Raw genomic sequence first — 21,150 nt, 5'->3', positions numbered from 1 at the left:
CCGTAGTGAGGAAGTTCTGCGTTGAGGCGGGACGCCATCAGGTCTATGTCTGGCATTCCCCATCGGTCCACTAGAGAGAGGAACACCTCCTGATGAAGTTCCCATTCTCCCAGATGAATCGTGTGATGACTCAAAAAGTCTGCTTCCCTCCTGGAATGTGGATCGCGGAGATCACCGGAACCCAACGTTCCGCCCACGCGAGGATCTGAGCGACTTCTCTCATTGCGGACCAGCTGCGAGTTCCTCCCTGTTTGTTGATGTAAGCCACTGCGGTGGCATTGTCGAACTGCACACGAACTGGTTGACCCTGTACCATGGTTTGAATGTGAAGGAGTGCATACCGAATCGCCCTTAGTTCCAGAATGTTGATTTGCAATTTTGACTCCTGATTGCTCCAGTGTCCCTGGAAGTGAGGAGTCTGGAACACTGCCCCCCAACCACTGAGGTTTGCATCCATGGTGACCATGATCCAAGACCAGATCGTGAAAGGTGTACCCTTTTTCAAATTCCGACTGTGAAGCCACCATTGAAGAGACTGACGAGTCTTTACCGACAAGCGGATCAACTGTAATTCGAGACGCGGTTCCGTCCGAGTCCAACAGTTGAGAATCTGAGTCTGGAGAGGTCGGGCATGAAATCTGGCATATGGAACTGCCTCGAAAGAGGATACCATCTTGCCCAACACCTGCATACATCTGAGGACCGACACTACTGGTAAGTGTAACAGGGTTCGGATTCTGGACTGTAGTCCCTGAATCTTGTCCGCCGGAAGAAACACCTTCTGGCTTCTGAGAAGGAAGTAGAGATGACTTTGGAAAGTTGATTATCCACCCGAACGATTGTAGCGTCTCCATCGTGAGATGCAGGTTCTGAGTGAGAATCTCCGCTGATGGTGCCTTGACCAACAGGTCGTCCAAATATGGAGTGATGTTGACCCCTTGACAACGGAGAACTGCGACTACATGACCTATGACCTTTGTAAAAAACCCAGGGAGCCGTAGAGAGACCAAAGGGAAGAGCCTGAAACTGAAAGTGCTCCGGGCCCACTGCAAATCTCAGTAGAGATTGATGTCCTACCCAAATCGGGACATGTAAGTAAGCGTCTTTTATGTTCTTGAATTTTTGGGTTGAGGGATACGGGTTGAGAGCCTTCAGATTCAGAATGGTTCGAAACGAACCATCCGGCTTGTCTACGAGAAAAAGACCTGAGTAAAAACCCCGACCCCTCTGATGAGAGGGAACCGGAATGATTACTCCATTTTGTAAGAGGGTTGTTATTGCCTGAAGGAGAGCTTGACGTCTGGAGGGATCGTCTGGGAGAGGTGTTATAAATAGTCGGGTTGGGACTGTTTCTTCGAAATCCAACATATATCCTCTGGATATGACTCCCATTATCCACCGATCCGGTTTCGATAGGAGCCACACATCCTTGAACTGAAGTAACCGGGCCCCAACCTTCTTTGATCCCTCCAGGAGACCTGAGGCGTCATGGCTCAGGTTTGTCGGCAGGCTTACTGGCCGGCCTGCGAATAGCCTGGGATCCTCTTCCTCTGAAAGACCCCCGTCTTGGAAATCTGTAGGAAGCACGAAAGGATTGGAAACTACCTCTGCCCTGTGTACGAAAGGACCGAAACCTTGTAGGTTTTGGTTTGTGAGGTGCAGATGGAAGGAAAGGGCTCTTTCCTCCAGTAGTGTCTGAAATAATCTTCTTTAACTCTGATCCAAAAAGAAACTCACCTTCAAAAGGCACTGCCGTCAAGGTTTGCTTTGAGTCAGAATCAGCATTCCAAACTCTAAGCCACAAGGAGCGTCTTGCGGATACTGTCAAGGCTGAAACCCGAGACTGTAGCGCAACTGAATCCAACCAGGCCTCACCCACATAAGTGAGGGCCTCCGAAATCTGCTCTGCTAATTGGATGGCTTCTGACGGATCGTCCGACTGCATTCCCGATACCACCTGTGCAAGCCATTCATCCACGGCCTTAAGTACCCAGGCACTCGCCAGTACTGGACGGAGGGAAACACCTGATAAAGAAAACATAGATTTTAGTAATGCTTCTATCTTCCTATCGGTAGTGTCTTTTAAGGTCACAGACTGTACCGACGGAATCACCGTAGCTTTTGCCAGATGTGAAATAGGAGCGTCTACCTTTGGGTCCGTCTCCCAAAATTTTGTATCTTCCTCCGTAAAGGGATATAGAAACTTTAACTTTTTAGGCGCCTGAAAACGAGAATCCGGCTTAAGCCAGGGTTCTTTTAAAATATCAGCAAAGTGAGAATAAGAAGGGAAGGCAGTAACCTGTCTCTTCTGTCGTTTGAAGAAGGGGGAAGGAGTCTCCTCCACCGCCGCGTCCTGAATATTAAGAGTCTGACGAATGGCTTCTATTAGCAATCTAACTTCCCAAGCCGAAACTTCATCCCATTCAGGATCTACCTCCCCCTCCTCCAAAGGAGATGACAGAGTGTCCGCCTCCTTACCTGGAAACGCTATAGCTGGTAACGGCTGCTATCGCTTAGTAGCAGTCGAACTGCTGGCCGCATTTACAAACTTATTTAAGGACTGAGTTAAATCAGTGATACTCCTGCCCATATTCTGGGCCCTCAAGGGCTCCACCTGAGTCCGAGCAGATTCAGTCTCTCTAGACTGACGCAAATCTGAAATTGCACCAGAACATGCTGTACATAGGGTACCCGCGTCAGTACTACATTTTGCTAGCTTTGAGCCACACAGAGCAGGAAAATTAAACCACTGAGGCCGTTTTTCCCTTTGAAGGTTTGTCCGGTTTACTAGTCATTTTCTCTATTCTGAATGTACTAAAGAAAGTAGCATACAATTGTGACTAGTGACCTTTCAATAAGAAATTTATAGCTTGAAGAGATCTCTGGGACTGTAACCCAGTATGCTGGCTCTCTTTGCCAAGTAATAAACAGCCTTAGCTCATTAGCTTGATTGTAATCTCCCCCTATGAATAGCCCCTCTATACTTGCGGTTTTGTAAATAAAGTCTCCCCCTGAGAGGCTCTCCTGTACTGCACAGCGTCCCCTCCGGAAGATGGCGTCAGGCAAAGTGACGCGCGCGCGGGCAGAGCAGGGCGGGAAGCCGTCCCTGCACTCCTGTTACTACGCGATCAACCGGAAGTTCGGGCTGCCGCGCGTTGCTAAGTATAGCGACTTACGCGGCGGCTTCTCCGGGATCCCCGTCCGTCCCCACAGCCCCTCAGACACTACTGCGGGTGTAGGGATACAGGTCTCCAGCATAGCTCCCGCTGGCGGGCTTGCGCCGGGGGAGAGGGGGTCGGGGGGGGGTGAAATATTAATAATCAATAAAATAAATCAAATAAATAAATATTAAATAAAATAATAATAATAAAATAATAATAAAAGCAGTTAGGGACAGCCCAATACTGTCAGTGACAGATTGTGGCTGTCCAGTACCTTTTTGATCTGTCGTTTTAGTGAATAAAAAGGCCCCAGTGACCAAGGTATGGTGGCCCTTTCTGACAGCATCCTTGTTCCATTTATACCTGTCACCTGTAGACAGGGACTAGGTATAGAAAAATAAGAAAGGAAAAAGAGAAAAAAAAAAAAAAATCTAAGGAGAAAGAAAAACTGTGTCTGTACTCCACAGGCACAAAACTAAAACTGAGGTACTGGCTAGGCAGGAAGGAGATGGGAGGGGTTAGAGGGGGGAGGAGTCAGGTTTTAATAGTTCTGTGCCAAACTCCACAACCACACACCTCTAACCCACAAGTAATGGCGCAGCGTCCCCCAGATGGATGAAAGAGAAATTGCTGGGGATTAAGGGTATATGTGGTATTATTATTACCAGTTATTTATATAGCGCACAGATATTCTGCAGCGCTTTACAAAGAATATTTTGGCCATTCACATCCGTCCCTGCCCCAGTGGGAGCTATCAGTCTATATTTCCTACCACATGTACACACTTACACACGGGTGTAGTATGGCTGACCGGCGGTCAGGAGACCGCCGGTCAGCTTACCGACGCCGGGATCCTGGCAGCATACCGATGCCGGGATCCCGGCGGGGAGGGGCGAGTGCAGCAAGCCCCTTGCGGGCTCGCTGCGCTCGCCACGGGTTCTATTTTCACTCTATGGGTGTCGTGGACACCCATGAGTGGAAATAGTCCCTGTTGGTCGGCATGCCGACCATCGGGATAGTGAGGGGTCGGGATGGTGGAGGAGGTCATGTGACTGTCGGTCTCCCGACCGCCGGTCACATGAATACCACCCCTTACACACTAGGGTTACTTTTGTTGGGAGTCAATTAACCTACCAGTATATTTTTGGATTTTGGGAGGAAACTAGAGTCTGTGTCACTGTGTAATGTCGCTCAGTAACACCCGTGTGTGGTTGGAAGAGAACGAGAAGTCACCAAGTAACTGACTTTGCTCGTATGATCTTGGACGTTACAGTTTACATACTCATACCGCATTAAACGCAAACAATGCAATACCTTTATACTGTATTGTCACCCAGATACGAATATCTGTGCAATAATAAGGTTACTGTGTGTGCAAATACTTCAGTTTTTCGGTTTGCTCCGTCACATGTTCAATTTTCTGCTTGGGTTTACCTTACCCTACCTCTTTATACCCCTCATTACAGAAATTTGGGTGTAATTTACCTCTTTATACCCCTCATTACAGAATTTGGGCGCAACCAGTAACAGTTTTATGTTCCATACTATTATTTTGCACTAGTTCATAAGTCATTCTTCTCCACTGGGTTATACTACCCTTTTCTGTCATACTTTGATGTAGGAGTAGGGTCGTTACTGCTACTTTTGTTTGTGATAACATGTGACATTAATCTGTAATTGAGGGATATTGCTCTGATGATTAATTGTAACCTTTACACATAATAATTAGTGGTGTTCATTATTAACCCTATATCACCAGTAACCATATATCTTTTGTAGCAAAACCTACTTAGGCTTGCCAGCCACCAAGGTATGGAACGATACCTTGCTAAGGCCTCCTTCCCTAAATCTTCAAATGCACTTCATCTAAGGCAGGCATTCCCAACCACGGTCCTCAAGGCACACCAACAGTGCAGGTTTTAGTGATATCCAGGCTGCAGCACAGATGGTTAAATCAAAATAACTGAGCTACTAATTAAGTCAAGTCACCTGTGCTGAAGCTTGGATATCACTAAAACATACACTGTTAGTGTGCCTTGAGGACCGTGGTTGGGAATGCCTGATCTAAGGACATGGCCAAATCCAAATGGCAATCTGGTAAAACAGCTCCTTCTGCCCCCTCCCGAGAAAGGCGGAATACTATGGAGCCGTCGGGCTTATCCCCATATCCTTCCTACCAATTAACAAAATAAGAATAATTATAGTGACGGAAGCCGTCTCCATGGTGTTGATGACTCAATTTTGTAAGTATCTGGAAAGGACAGAAATGAAAATAAAAGGCAGCTCTCACTAGAACAGACGCTCATGCTGCCAGTCTACCCTGGAAACGAGGGTTAGTGGCATGGAGGATAGAGTTACGGTCATTTAGAACTTTTTCCCACACTACCACAATTCAGTTCACAGAAGAACAGATGATCTTGAGAACAAGCATCGAAGAAACAATCACAGATTTATGTGGATTCCACAATCTTACAAGGGCCCCCAACTCCTAGATCTTCTCACGATAGATTTTCCCCAAGCAGTAGGCATAGCTGACGATGGCTGACACACTTTCACACTCTCACCATCTCTGATTTAGTTCTTGGACTAGATTATGCTCACTACTAACCTCTAGTTCATCTACTTATTTCTAAATGTGTATCACAAGACCTATTTGTCCCCTCATATACAGTTTACAATGGGACACACAAGTTCCCACAATTGCCCTAGATGTGATCGCGAGGAAGCAGATCTTTTCCATTGTTTATAGGAGTGTCCAGGGACTCTGGCAGCGGGAAGATGATAGGCTGGAGCTCATTTAGTCAATTATGTTCCATTCATATTGGAGTGGGCCGTTTCGGGTATCTTCCCTAGTGGGCAGTGACTTACCAAAGATAGCAGAAAGTTGCTATTAGTGATAATTGTGGCGGCGGCAAAGAAGACCATACTAAAACAACGGATACAATGCACTCCTGTTAACTTTCAATTATATAGAGACAAACTTTACTTCATTTTTCTTATGGAGTGGGTAGAAAACCCTTTATTGTGATCCCTCCATAATTTTGGTTGGAGGGTGAGCGTGGGGGGTGATTTCCCTGTGAACCCTTGTATCTGACTTTGGGTCCAGCATTCCTCATTGGCACTATACTTGCATACTGTATTCTGCACTTCTTCCTAAATTTCTTATGCACCATGCTCTAAAGCGGTTTGATTATTGAGCCTATTGTGTTATGTGATACTTTCTTTTTACGGCACATCCTAATGGATTTTGTATGACGATTTTGTTGCATTCTCTGATCGAGCAGAATTCTCCATGCGATATTCTATATCGGTGCCTGTCTGGATTTTGCACAAACTTTTTGCTTCAATAAAAAGAAAAATCAAAGTGCACCTTAACAAAGGAACACCCTGGGCCTTTAAACATATAAAAATTAAGATTTAACACCTAAGAGGAGACATTTTTGCATTGAACCAATCGCAAGATATTAGCGTCACGACTCGTAGCTGTACACAGACTACAAGGTATACAATTACATGTATGTACACATTTACAAGCATAAAACATATTTTCCTAAAAACATATCCCTTGTAAACATGCTATAAATAGGAATAACCAACTGAGTAAAGATGTACTAATCAGCAGATTCTTTCAGTGTGGAAACCTCATTATATTAAGCATTTAACAGTTTCCTGTCTAGTGCACCCGATGAGCAGTGGTCAGTCTCCAGTCAGCTAGGGAGCGCGCCCAATGAGCAGTGATCAATCTCCCGTCAGCCAGGGAGCGCGCCCAATGAGCAGTGGTCAGTGTCCCATCAGCCAGGAAGCGTAACCAATGAACAGTGGTCAGTCTCCTGTCAGGCAGGGAGTGCGCCCAATGAGTCAGGGCACTAGAGTTGCAGGGGTAAATTTACTAAGATGGGAGTTCTATTTAAGATGGGATGTTGCCCATAGCAACCAATCAGATTCTAATTCTCATTTACCTAGCACCTTCTAGAAGATAATACCTGGAATCTGACTGGTTGCTATGGGCGACATCCCATCTCAAATAGAACTCCCATCTTAGTAAATTTACCCCGCAGTGTCCAGATCTGACCAATGCAGGACCTGGGAAGCTAGCGACAAGGTATCCGGTATCTGCAATGTTACACATGGGGTGACAGTATGTTTCAGAGACATTATCGGCCTGATTAAGAGGTGCATCCTGGCGCGAATGATTCTCTTGGCAGTCGCCAGTCTGCGACTTTCTACAAATCCCGCTAGAAATCCATTTTTTTTGTGTGGAAAATGTCAAACTCCCAAATGTGTATTTTACATCACCCGGAGAGATGAGGCGCTGACAGAACCTATACTGTAATACTTATACACGTAGGCAAGATGCACAACAGCTCAGACAGGGAAATAGCGACTCCTGGGAGGACGTTCATCTGAACAATCAGTGGGAAAACAGCCACAGGATCGGCGACACTGTAGAATCGCCAAGCACCCCGATCTCCCTGCAGTTTTCTGCCTGCACAAAGCCTCACGTGCGCCCACATATAATACAGCATATTGCTAGGGACCGAGATGACTGGTGGTAACAATAGACACAGTGATAATGAAATATTGTATGGACTGTGATATGGTGACAGGGGAGACGGCGGCCATGTTCCTGGAGACACCTCTGCAGACGGAGGTATCATCCTCTATGCATGTATCAATATACATTCTGCCACACAGCAGACACATGGTCCTGTTACATTATAAAGCACATAATGCAAGAGGGGAGTTACACATGACAAAAGAAAACCCATTTTCATTGATGTCCCTGCTCCCAAGAGCTTACAATCTAAATGAAACAAATGGCAAGATGCAGTGTTGGCATAGCACACGTTCCAACCACTATGCCCAACATCCGGCAGTAACTGTACACTGGCACTACCCAGAATGGCGGATCATCATCTTGTATTGTTCTGTTGAGAGCCAGGTAATGTTTTTGGAATCCTCCATTGTTCAGCGTCCATCTGCCAGCACACAGCGTCTTGTTACTAGGAGACGGGTACAACTCTGCCGGACCGCATAGTGATACAGCACCATGACCTGTGTGATCTTCCACTGCAGCAGCTGCTGGTGCTCCCAGGTTCCCACTGCAGCACACTGGTTTGCAGAGCACGATTAGTGGCATATATCAAGGACCAGTGGTAACATGTGCATCAGCGTTTATAGCAGAGACAGAAAGGAACAAAGGGCATACTTCTTGTTTCGTAAAGTGCAAGATATAAAGCAAGTTAGCTTTTAACCAAGGCAATGATATATGTGAGAGCGGAGCTGTATAACAATGTACTGCCTGATAAAGGCTGGCCGGCATATCACCACAATACTCTTGACTACTAGAGGCAGTGTTGCACCGGAGCCTATACAGGATCACTCACAGGTATAGAACACATTTGCTAACGCCAGATCTGGCCACTAGAGGCAGTGTTGCACCGGAGCCTATACAGGATCACTCACAGGTATATAGCACACTTGCTAACGTCAGATCTGGCCACTAGAGGCAGTGTTGCACCAGAGTCTATACAGTAACACTCAGGTATATAGCACACTTGCTAACGTCAGATCTGGCCACTAGAGGCAGTGTTGCACCAGAGTCTATACAGTAACACTCGGGTATATAGCACACTTGCTAACGTCAGATATGGCCCCTAGAGGCAGTGTTGCACCGGAGCTTATACAGGATGATTCACAGGTATATAACACACATGATAATGTCAGGTCTGGCCACTGGAGCCTAAACATGATCACTCACAGGTTACAACACACTTCCTAACGTCAGAGTAAATATGGAGGAAACAGAAAAGCAAGATGTTACATAACTTGTGAATTACCGAATATTTGAAGAAAAAAAAAAGGAGTGAAAATAAACGCCGCTTATAAGACATGGGATATTTCAATTTCATATTAGACTAGGTCAAAACACCCAAAGCTGCTATTGATCCATTATTTATTAGCGTACATTGTATGACTGTATGTTCAGTCCCTGTGTATAAGAATGGGTTATAGGACAATGTGACAATTATGTTACAGGTTTATACTTTATACACAGGTGTACAAGCTTTGACAGTATAGTTGGTCATATGAAAGCCAATATCGCACAGGTTGCAGGGAATAATCTGTATACTATCAGTAAGTCCCCGTGGAGGCTTAGTAAATAATGTGCAATACATCAAGTGTAACCTGCAGCAACCATAGGATACCTGTGCTCCCCTAACCAGAGGAAGAAAACCTCCAGCTATTAGACCCCAAGCACCCCAGGCAATGTGACCGTGTCTCAGCCACTCTGAGATTACCTATATAACACTGAACCGGGTAACTAAGGCGGGGGGCATCTGTGCAACACCCAATTCAAGAGCTTGCTGGTAAGTGGCGTCTCCCTGCACGCGCTGTCACTATTCCATTAGCCACAAGCTCCTGCACAGACCTCTCCTACAGTATACCCATCTGTCCTAACAGTATTCATGTTCCAACCTTTACCACTACCCTCAGTCTGACTACACAGATATGTGGGCAAACTGGGCATCAGCTGGCTGTCAGGCCCTCGGGATTACTGGTCAGATCACTGGGCGAGGGATAATTTAGGCAGAAGACTGCGCCAGGGGTAATTTCTCCACTGTAGTTACAGACATACCAGAAAATGATCCTATTGAGTCTGCAAGGAAAATTATCAGGGATTGCGGTGGATTATTGCTACGGATATGAGGCCAATTGCCCTGATAACAGCTGTGATATTGAGGTGTGAGGCACGGGTAACCCAACCTGCGTGTCATAAGACATGTCTGTACCACACTTATAGATGGGATGTCTCATAGAAATTTATTCTGCAGTACAATAGCTCTGATGAAAAGGGTTTGGTTTTTTTGCACCCTCAGACGTCTTGTACAAGCCAGTCTGCAACTTTCCCTTGTGTGCTCTTCCTTCTCTCCCTGTTACCATCATCTCCGCCCCGCTGCTGCTGCAGCAATGTTTACACTATGTCTATGTCCTGCAATGCTCTGTACTGTAATACACTTCTTTCTTGTTGCGTTCATACCTATCTGTGTACCTTATACAGCGCTGCAGACCCCTGGTGGTGCCATATAAAGGATGATAATGACGATTATTACTATTATTCCTTTCTAGCTTCTTTCAGAGATTTTACCCCTGAACACAACACGGCTCTACGGTGGTTTCTGCATTGAATATAACATTATCTAGACAGCCCAGCACAACAGAAATAAAAATGTTGGTCATGCAGAAGTTGCAAGAGGGTGCGTAGAAGCCAACAGAATAAAGCAATCTGAAGGTGGAAACAACAGATGCACCAGTAACTCATTTTCCAGGAGAGTAGCCACAAAGACGCTGTCACATCCACTTTTGTACAGGAACAGACCCCAACCCTGTCAGTAAGGGGATGCGGGTGAGGGGGGAGGGCCGTATACGACTTACACATCACAACTAATAAATGAGAGAGACTGGGCACAGAAAGTGCTGTGCTGGAGGGATCCTGGAAGGAGAGATATAGTCTGGTGAGGAGTCCTAAGGGTCCTTGTAGTGTCATACAGTACTGCAGGAAGGTCTGCCTCCCTTTAGGAGATCAAATAGTATCAGGAGTCCAAACAAACACCACCTGTGATAAGGGTGCAATTTACTACATGTCCGAATGTACCCCCCACCCCACCCACTTCCTGTTCTCCGTACCCGATATGGGGCTGGTGGGGAATTCCTGTCCATAGGCGGGCATGACAATACCTCTTTGTGGGTGCTGTCCTAGGGATGACCTGGAGACTGCACATAAACGTATCTGTCAGCTGAGTGATGCTGTGGAGAAGTGCGACAGCCTCTGCTGTAAGGTCACCTATAGCCATGTGTGTATCAGCCCTTGCACCTCACATTCTGCCCCCTACAGCCGGAATATCGGCCTCTCATCATTATATGTGACCAGAGGCGCAGCCTGATCCTTCTCATGCACAATCTATGGTCTTCCATTCTGTCCGGCAATGTGATAGATGTCAGTCTGGTACAAGTCACATTATAGAAGAGCGAGCATCACTGACCTGCACTGGACTCTGGGAAGAATTCCTGCAGCCCTTGGTGATCACCAGCATCCAGCTCTACACCACCCTCCGTTCCTGTGTATGACAATAACCAGACAGTGATACACAGACAGAGACAGAAGGGGCCAGTGTCTCTGTGTAGTAGTCATTATTTCCATGTGTCACACTGACAGTTACAGGAGGAATATCCGGCCACGCGTGGCAGTTGGCCTCACTCACATACTTACTCTTCCTTGCACCACTAGAGTATATGGATGAATGGAGGCATTATTCAAATTGCAGTATTATTTCAGAACAATGTTATTTCTCACAATTACTGATCACTATGGCGACGAAGATCCCAGCGATCAGATTTTATCAGAGGAAGTAAAGCAGCCCCAGCAGTATAGTCGCCCGTTCCACATAGAACCATGGAAAACTGGGCTTGTGATTTTTTATGGTTTTATATTTGGACAGCCGCTATTTTATCGGACATTTTTTTTTTCCTGCAATTTTCTCGGTCATGTCCTGTGCGGCAAGTAGAGGGGTATATCTGGGATATGCTGCAAATGCGGAATATTCAATCTCCCCTCCAAAAAGGGGTGTGGGGAGGGGGGGGGGGGTTGATATGGACCCACCCCTTCACTCCCTGCCCTTAGTGTGTTCAAGATAAGGGCATCACAAGTCTGCGTTTCCTATACAAGCGGTCATATACTGTGGGGGGGGGGAGTGGTCTGGCTCCTGGGTGTTACAGCAATGTGGTGACCGCTCCGCTAGAAGTAGGAGGAGGTCTGTGCCGATTACAGTAACCTCACTACAGCGCTGAGAGACACACTGCGCAGACTGTGTGACAGACCTAGGTGCCATCTTTATCTCCCTATTTCCATGAGCAGAAAGTCTGTACTGGAGACAACACTAGGCACCGGCCTTTACTTGTAGTGTAACTGCTGCCATGGGCTCCTCAGGTCACAGATCTAGGTGCACAGACCCTCAGACACTTACCACCTTACTACTAATGTAGAAATAGCTCCAAACACAATCTAGTGACAGGTAAAATGACTGCCTGAGAAATAGGTTCTTCCGTTTACAGTGTAAAAGCTAACGCTGGCAGCCTGTAGGTACCGGTCACCTCTCCCCCAATACAGTCACTGAGGAAACAGATACCAGCCACAATGGGGCTGCCTGGGGACTGTCCCAGGACTCAGGCCCTCTGGGTATATGATGAAGAGTAGGTGTAACTGGATGGGTTAATACCAGGTATCACTTAGATCAGGAAGATTGCCATGAGGGCCCACAGCTATGTCACCTAATGTCAGCGAGGGGCCAACACCGCTCCGCGCCCTCACAGAGAGCTGGCATCACTGGCTGGCAGATTATCACCGGTACAGGAGAGTGTCATGGTTCCTTACAGTCTCAGTATACACATGGGCGCTTATGCCCATCAGCCCTCCTAATAAGGCATTACTCTACCTCTCCGATCTCCCACCTACTCTGTCCCAGCTCACCTCACAGATTACAGTATAAGGGAGGAGGGTGTAATCACTGACAGGCAGGGCCCTCCTCTCCCTGTTCTCTCGTCCTAGCTCTAACCCTCTGTAGCCACGCCCCATCCTCCTTCAGTAACCGTGATCTGTCTCTCCACCCACTTTGTAAACGGATTTACCACCATTGAGGCTGTTGTGATAACAAAAAACCCAGCTTGTTCGGCTATAGGGGGTCATTCAGAGTTGATCGCTCGCTAGCAGTTTTTAGCAGCCGTGCAAACGCATTGTCGCTGCCCACCGGGGAGAGTATTTTCGCTTTGCAGAAGTGTGAACGCTTGTGCAGCCGAGCGCCTGCAAAATCTTTTAGTGCAAAACAAGACCAGCCCTGTAGTTACTCTTCGTGTGCGATGATTCTAACGACGGAGGGACGGCTTTTGACGTCACACACCCGCCCAGTGAACACCCCCTGAAAACGGTAATTTGCCACCCAGAAACGCCCACTTCATGTCAATCTCCTTGCAATCGGCTGTGCGTTTGGAATCGTCGCTAGAATCAGTGCAAAACCACAAATGACTTTGTACCCGTATGACGCGCGTGCGCATTTCGGTGCATACGCATGCGCAGGTTAGCTTTTTTTTTCACCGATTGCTACGCAGCGAACAACGGCAGCTAGAGATCAACTCGGAATGACCCCCATAGTTACTATCCAGTAGTAGGACTCCTGACAATCACACTTACGTGGTGTAGAACCTGCATATATTCCACATTAATGTATCATTAATATATTACATCCTACACACCGCTGGGTCACAGTGGGGGGTTAGCTTTTGGATTGGTGATGTTGCTACACCTGTCTATATTCTCATTATTGCAGGAAACCCATAAAAGCCAACTTGATGACAGCATAGACCTCTATGCATATCACCCGTAGGACAGTACTGTCTGTATGTCAGTGTCTCTCTCACCTGATCCGATCTCAGCGGTGACGGCCTCTTCTTTACATTGCTGGTAACACATCCCGTCTTCTAGTATAGCCTGTCATACAAGAACATGTGTCACACACGTGTCACACTCACACAGGACATCTCTGTAAGACTCACACACAGGACGGGGACATGGGAATAACACAATATCCTGTAATATGAGACATGTGAGGAAGCAGAGGCGGGAGAGGTCAGAGCAGGTTCCTCTACCTGATAATTCTGGCTGATCATCCTGTTCTCTTCTCCCATACACCCCGGAGAATAGAGGGGGGTGTCACATGGGTCTGCGGGATGTGTAGGATTACACCCACCTGCGAGGAATGGACACATAGATTAATCTGTATAGATGTAAAATAGCGGATGTAAACACATTATAAAAGAAACCCCTTAGCACTAGTAACGGTCCATTCTCTACATACCCCGATAAGATGCCGGAACGTTTGTGGTTTTCATGAAACAAAACCCAAAAGGACAGCAGTGCTCTCCAGCAATGGGCCTAATTTAGACCTGATGGCTGCACATGCATATGGATCGCAATGCGCACACGCGAGGCCAAACTGCGAAAGAATCGTGCAAATATTTGGATCGCTAGACATGCGCAAGTAGATTGACAGGAAGTGGGCGTTTGTGGCTGGTCACTGGCCGTTTTCTGGGAGTGTCAGGAAATACGCAGGCGTACCCAAGTGTTTTCAGGGAGGGTGTGTGACGTCAGCTCCGGCCCCGATCAGCCTGTGTGTATGGCACTGTAGGAGTAGGTCCTGGGCTACGCACAGTCTGGAAAAAACATTCAGTGGTGTGATGCGAGTGGATTTGCTGATGTTCACTATCTGGTGAAGTTTTCGCACGGCGTGCGCATGCATTTGCACCCTTGCACGGGGCGGGTTTTCACTCTCTATGGGCGGCGGCTATCTGTTCGCAGACCTCTGCAAAATTGCAGCACAGTGATCAGGTCTGAATTAGGCCCAATATCAGAACGAGGACCCCAACAAGGAGAACAGTGGGGAACAGGGATGCAAAAGGTGGCTGCTAGTGATCCATAGTGACATCGGAGAAAAGGATTACATTTAAGTACAAAAATACCATTAGGGCGGTATGGATGGTGTAATGGTTACCATTACTGCCTCACAGCACTGAGGTCATGGGTTCAATTCCCACAATGGCCCTAACTGTGTGGAGTTTGTATATTCTCCCCGTACTTGCGTGTGTTTCCTCCGGGTACTAAAACAAACAAAAACTGCTGAAAGCGCGTCGTATATAATATTCTATAGAACAATTCCACAATTTCAATGCGCTGCTGTGCAGGCACTGTGTAATTGCCTGATTTAAAGGAACTGGATTAAAAAAGGACTCAGCTGCGCAATGGAATTGGAAACATAAACAAAAGCGGACGTATGCTGGGATATATTATATAAAAGAATTAAATATGACAATAAAAAAAAAAAAAAAGATTTTAAACCTACCGGTAAATCTTTTTTTTTTCTCCTAGTCCGTAGAGGATGCTGGGGACTCCGTAAGGACCATGGGGTATAGACGGGCTCCGCAGGAGACATGGGCACTATAAAGACTTTAGATGGGTGTGCACTGGCTCCTCCCTCTATGCCCCTCCTCCAGACCTCAGTTAAAGAACTGCGCCCAGAGGAGACGGACAGTACGAGGAAAGGATTTTTGTTAATCTAGGGGCAAGATTCATACCAGCCCACACCACACCACACACACACTGTATAACTTGGAACATACTAACCAGTTAACAGTATGAAACAAAACAGCATCAGCCAGAGACTGATCAAAAATGTAACATAACCCTTATGTAAGCAACAACTATATACAAGTCTTGCAGAATTTAGTCCGCACTGGGACGGGGGCCCAGCATCCACTACGGACTAGGAGAAAAACATTTACCGGTAGGTTTAAAATCTTATTTTCTCTTACGTCCTAGTGGATGCTGGGGACTCCGTAAGGACCATGGGGTTTATACCAAAGCTCTAGACCGGGCGGGAGAGTGCGGATGACTCTGCAGCACCGATTGAGCAAACATGAGGTCCACCTCAGCCAAGGTATCAAACTTGTAGAATTTAGCAAAAGTGTTTGAACCCGACCAAGTAGCTGCTCGGCAAAGTTGTAATGCTGAGACCCCTCGGGCAGCCGCCCAAGAAAAGCCCACCTTCCTAGTGGAGTGGGCCTTTACCGAATTTGGTACCGGCAATCCAGCCGTAGAATGAGCCTGCTGAATCGTGTTACAGATCCAGCGAGCAATAGTCTGCTTAGAAGCAGGAGCGCCAACCTTGTTGGCTGCATACAGGACAGACAGGGCCTCTGTTTTCCTAACCCGAGCCGTCCTGGCTACATAATCTTTTAAGGCCCTGACTACATCAAGAGACTTGAAATCCTCCAGGACCCCAGTAACCACAGGCACCACAATAGGTTGGTTCATATGAAACGATGAAACCACCTTAGGCAGAAATTGAGGACGAGTCCTCAACTCTGCTCTATCAGCATGGAAAATCAGATAGGGGCTCTTGTGAGACAAAGCCGCCAATTTGGACACCCGCCTCGCAGATGCCAAGGCCAGCAACATGACCACTTTCCAAGTGAGAAATTTTAACTCAACTGTTTGAAGAGGTTCAACCAGTGAGATTTTAAGAACTGTAACACCACGTTAAGGTCCCATGGTGCCACTGGGAGCACAAAAGGGGGCTGGATGTGCAGCACTCCCTTTACAAACGTCTGGACTTCTGGGAGAGAAGCCAATTCCTTCTGAAAGAATATTGGGGGTAATTCCAAGTTGATCGCAGCAGGATTTTTGTTAGCAATTGGGCAAAACCATGTGCACTGCAGGGGGGACAGATGTAACATGTGCAGAGAGAGTTAGATTTGGGTGTGGTGTATTCAATCTGAAATCTAAATTGCAGTGTAAAAATAAAACAGCCAGTATTTACCCTGCACAGAAACAAAATAACCCACCCAAATCTAACTCTCGCTGCACATGTTACATCTGCCCCCCCCCCCTGCAGTGCACATGGTTTTGCCCAATTGCTATCAAAAATCCTGCTGCGATCAACTTGGAATTACCCCCATTGACAGGGCCGAAATCTGTACCTTAATAGAGCCTAACTTTAGGCCCATATCCACTCCTGTCTGCAGAAAGTGGAGAAAACGGCCCAGGTGGAAATCTTCCGTAGGAGCATTCTTGGCTTCACACCAAGATACATATTTCCTCCAGATACGGTGATAATGTTTCGCCGTCACCTCCTTCCTAGCTTTTATCAGAGTAGGCATGACCTCCCCCGAAATACCTTTCCTAGCTAGGATTTGGCGTTCAACCGCCATGCCATCAAACATAACCGCGGTAAGTCTTGGAACATGCAGCGCCCCTGCTGCAACAGGTCCTCCCTGGGAGGAAGAGACCACAGATCTTCTGTGAGCATTTCCTGAAGATCTGAATACCAGGCCCTTCGAGGCCAATCCGGATCAATGGGGGTAATCCCAAGTTGATCGCAGCAGGAATTTTGTTAGCAGTTGGGTAAAACCATGTGCACTGCAGGGGGGGCAGATATAACATGTGCAGAGAGAGTTAGATTTGGGTGTGGTGTGTTGAATCTGCAATCTAATTTGCAGTGTAAAAATAAAGCAGCCAGTATTTACCCTGCACAGAAACAAAATAACCCACCCAAATCTAACTCTCTCTGCAAATGTTATATCTGGCCCCCCTGCAGTGCACATGGTTTTGCCCAACTGCTAAAAAATTTCCTGCTGCGATCAACTTGGAATTACCCCAATGAGTATTGTCTGGACTCTTTTTCGTCTTATGATTCTCAGTATTTTTGAGATGAGTGGAAGAGGAGGGAAGACATAGACCGACGGAAACACCCATGGTGTCACCAGGGCGTCTACCGCTACAGCCTGAGGGTCCCTTGACCTGGAACAATACCTCCAAAGTTTCTTGTTGAGGTGTGACGCCATCATGTCTATTTGAGGAAGCTCCCAACGACTTGTTATCTCTGCAAAAACTTCTTGCTGAAGACCCCACTCTCCTGGATGGAGATCGTGTCTGCTGAGGAAGTCTGCTTCCCAGTTGTCCACTCCCGGAATGAACACTGCTGACAGCGCGCTTACGTGATTTTCCGCCCAGCGAAGAATCCTGGTGGCTTCCGCCATTGCCACTCTGCTCCTTGTCCCGCCTTGGCGGTTTACATGAGCCACTTAATTCCAGCACGTTGATGTGTAGACAAGCCTCCTGGCTCGACCACAGTCCCTACAAATTTCTTCCTTGTGTGACTACTCCCCATCCTCGGAGGCTCGCGTCCGTGGTTACCAGAACCCAGTCTTGAATGCCGAACCTGCGACCTCCCAGTAGGTGAGCACTCTGCAGCCACCACAGGAGAGACACCCTGGCCCTGGAGGACAGGCTTATTTTCTGATGTATTTGTAGATGGGACCCCGATCACTTGTCCAGAAGGTCCCACTGAAATGTCCTCGCATGGAACCTGCCGAAGGGTATGGCCTCGTAGGCCGCCACCATCTTTCCCAGTACTCGAGTGCATTGATGAACGGACACTCTTTTTGGCTTTAACAGGTCTCTGACCATGCTCTGGAGTTCCTGGGCTTTTTTCGTTGGGAGAAAAACCCTCTTCTTTTCCGTGTCCTGAATCATGCCTAAAAATGATAGCCGAGTCATTGGAATCAACTGCGACTTTGGCAGATTTAGGATCCAGCCGTGTTGCTGCAGCACTCTCAGGGAGAGTGACACGCTTTTCAGCAACTGATCTCTCGATCTCGCTTTTATCAGGAGATCGTCCAAGTATGGTATAATTGTGACTCCTTGCTTGCGTAGGAGCACCATCATTTATGAGACCCTGAAGGGCCTCGTGACACAGTCAAAGCCATGGATTGACTCCCTGCTTTTTCTCTGGACTCTGCTTTGTCCAATCTTTTATGTAATAAAGACACATTTGCATTTAAAACATTCCACATATCCATCCAATCAGGTGTCGACTGTGCTGACGGAGACACCACAATCATCTGCTCTACCTCCTCCTTAGACGAGCCTTCCGCTTCAGACATGCCGACACACACGTACCGACACTCCCACACACCCTGGGATATAGATAGAGATATAGATATATATATATATATATATATATATACACATACAAAATAGAGAATTCAGCACTCACCATAGCAAGCTCACTTGTCCTCACAACATCAATAAATAAATAAATACACCCTGGGATAGATGGATATATATATATATATATATATGTGTATTATATATATATATATATATATATATATATATATATATATATATATATGTGTATTATATATATATATATATATATATATATATGTGTATTATATATATATATATATGTGTATTATATATATATATATATATATGTGTATTATATATATATATATATATATATATGTGTAATATATATATATATATATGTGTAATATATATATATATATATGTGTAATATATATATATATATATGTGTAATATATATATATATATATATGTGTAATATATATATATATATATATATATGTGTAATATATATATATATATATGTGTAATATATATATATATATATGTGTAATATATATATATATATATATATATATATATATATATATATATATATATATATATATATATATATATATATATATATATATATATATATATATACACACACACTCACTTTTCCCATAGCTGAAAAAAGAATTAGACCAGCACTCACGTTTTAGTTGAAGAAAAAAAGGGGTTTTTTAATCCTGAAAAGACATCAAGGATACATCAAGGATACACCCCACTGTTTACAGTACGCCCAACAGCCGTTTCAACACATGGTGGTCTTCATCAGGGGCCCCTGATGAAGACCACCATGTGTTGAAACGGCTGTTGGGCGTACTGTAAACAGTGGGGTGTATCCTTGATGTATCCTTGATGTCTTTTCAGGATTAAAAAACCCCTTTTTTTCTTCAACTAAAACGTGAGTGCTGGTCTAATTCTTTTTTCAGCTATGGGAAAAGTGAGTGTGTATATTGATTATTAGGACCTTGCACCAACTATCTTTTGACTTTAGACATAGAGTGCTGTCACCTTGCTATATATATATATATATATATGTGTGTATGTATGTATGTGTGTATGTATGTATGTATGTATGTATGTATGTATGTATGTATGTATGTATGTATGTATGTATGTATGTATGTGTGTGTGTGTGTGTGTGTGTGTGTGTGTATATATGTATATATATATATATATATATATATATATATATATATATATATATATATATATATATATATATATATATATATATATAGAGAGAGAGAGAGAGAGAGAGAGAGAGAGAGAGAGGGGGAGTCCCCCAATAAGGCCTTTTGGAGAGACAGAGAGAGAGTATGCCAGCACACACCCAGCGCCACTGGAATAAAATCCCAGTCTGTACAGCGCTTTATATATCAATAATACACCCACTGCGCCAAATAAATGTGCCCCCCCCCCCTCTCTTTTTTGCCCTCTGTACTTGTGTTCAGCAGGGGAGAGTCCGGGGAGCAGCTTCTCTGCAGCATGCCGTGGAGAAAATGGCGCTAGTTAGTGCTGGAGGATCAAGCTCCGCCCCCTCAACGGCAGGCTTCGGTCCCGCTCAAATTCTTTATACTGGCGGGGTTTATTTAATATACTGCCTCTGCAGTATATGTCAGCCAGTGTCCCTTGAGGTTTATTATTGCTGCCCAGGGCGCCCCCCCTGCGCCCTGCACCCATACAGTGCCGTCAGTGTGTGTGAATGTGGGAGCAATGGCGCGCAGCGTGACCGCTGCGCGGTACCTCAGTGAAGATCTGAAGTCTTCTGCCGCCTTTGAAGTCTTCTTTCTTCTTATACTCACCCGGCTTCTATCTTCCGGCTCTGTGAGGAGGACGGCGGCGCGGCTCCGGGACGAACAGAGAGGATGAGACCTGCGTTCCGACCCTCTGGAGCTAATGGTGTCCAGTAGCCTAAGAAGCAGAGCCTATCATTTAAGTAGGTCTGCTTCTCTCCCCTCAGTCCCACGATGCAGGGAGCCTGTTGCCAGCAGTGCTCCCTAAAAATAAAAAACCTAACAAAAAGTATTTTCAGAGAAACTCAGTAGAGCTCCCCTGCAGTGCATCCAGTCTCCTCTGGGCACAGGATCTAACGGAGGTCTGGAGGAGGAGCATAGAGGGAGGAGCCAGTGCACACCCATCTAAAGTCTTTAGAGTGTCCATGTCTCCAGCGGAGCCCGTCTATACCCCATGGTCCTTACGGAGTCCCCAGCATCCTCTAGGACGTAAGAGAAAAAATAAGAATTTACTTACCGATAATTCTATTTCTCGTAGTCCGTAGTGGATACTGGGGACTCCGTCAGGACCATGGGGAATAGCGGCTCCGCAGGAGACAGGGCACAAAAGTAAAAGCTTTAGGATCAGGTGGTGTGCACTGGCTCCTCCCCCTATGACCCTCCT

General features: G+C 46.0%; 1 protein-coding gene across 10 annotated transcripts in view; it reads right to left on the bottom strand.

The window, feature by feature from the left end:
- LOC134981122 (oocyte zinc finger protein XlCOF7.1-like) overlaps window positions 1-21,150 on the bottom strand; it is a 121,043-nt gene that overhangs the window by 72,087 nt on the left and 27,806 nt on the right. For 9 of the 10 annotated variants that reach the window (XM_063948305.1, XM_063948303.1, XM_063948302.1 and 6 more), the window contains exons 9-11: window positions 13,863-13,963; window positions 13,635-13,704; window positions 11,207-11,281 (exon numbers count right to left, since the gene is read on the bottom strand). In XM_063948305.1, coding sequence (XP_063804375.1) covers window positions 11,207-11,281; window positions 13,635-13,704; window positions 13,863-13,963 — 246 coding nt within the window. The remainder of the gene's footprint in view (window positions 1-11,206; window positions 11,282-13,634; window positions 13,705-13,862; window positions 13,964-21,150) is intronic. The other variant, XM_063948301.1, reaches the window with a different exon arrangement.

This window comes from Pseudophryne corroboree, chromosome 12 (genome assembly GCF_028390025.1).
Source record: "Pseudophryne corroboree isolate aPseCor3 chromosome 12, aPseCor3.hap2, whole genome shotgun sequence".
NCBI lineage: Eukaryota > Metazoa > Chordata > Amphibia > Anura > Myobatrachidae > Pseudophryne > Pseudophryne corroboree.
This window is presented reverse-complemented; position numbering and strand designations above follow the sequence as displayed.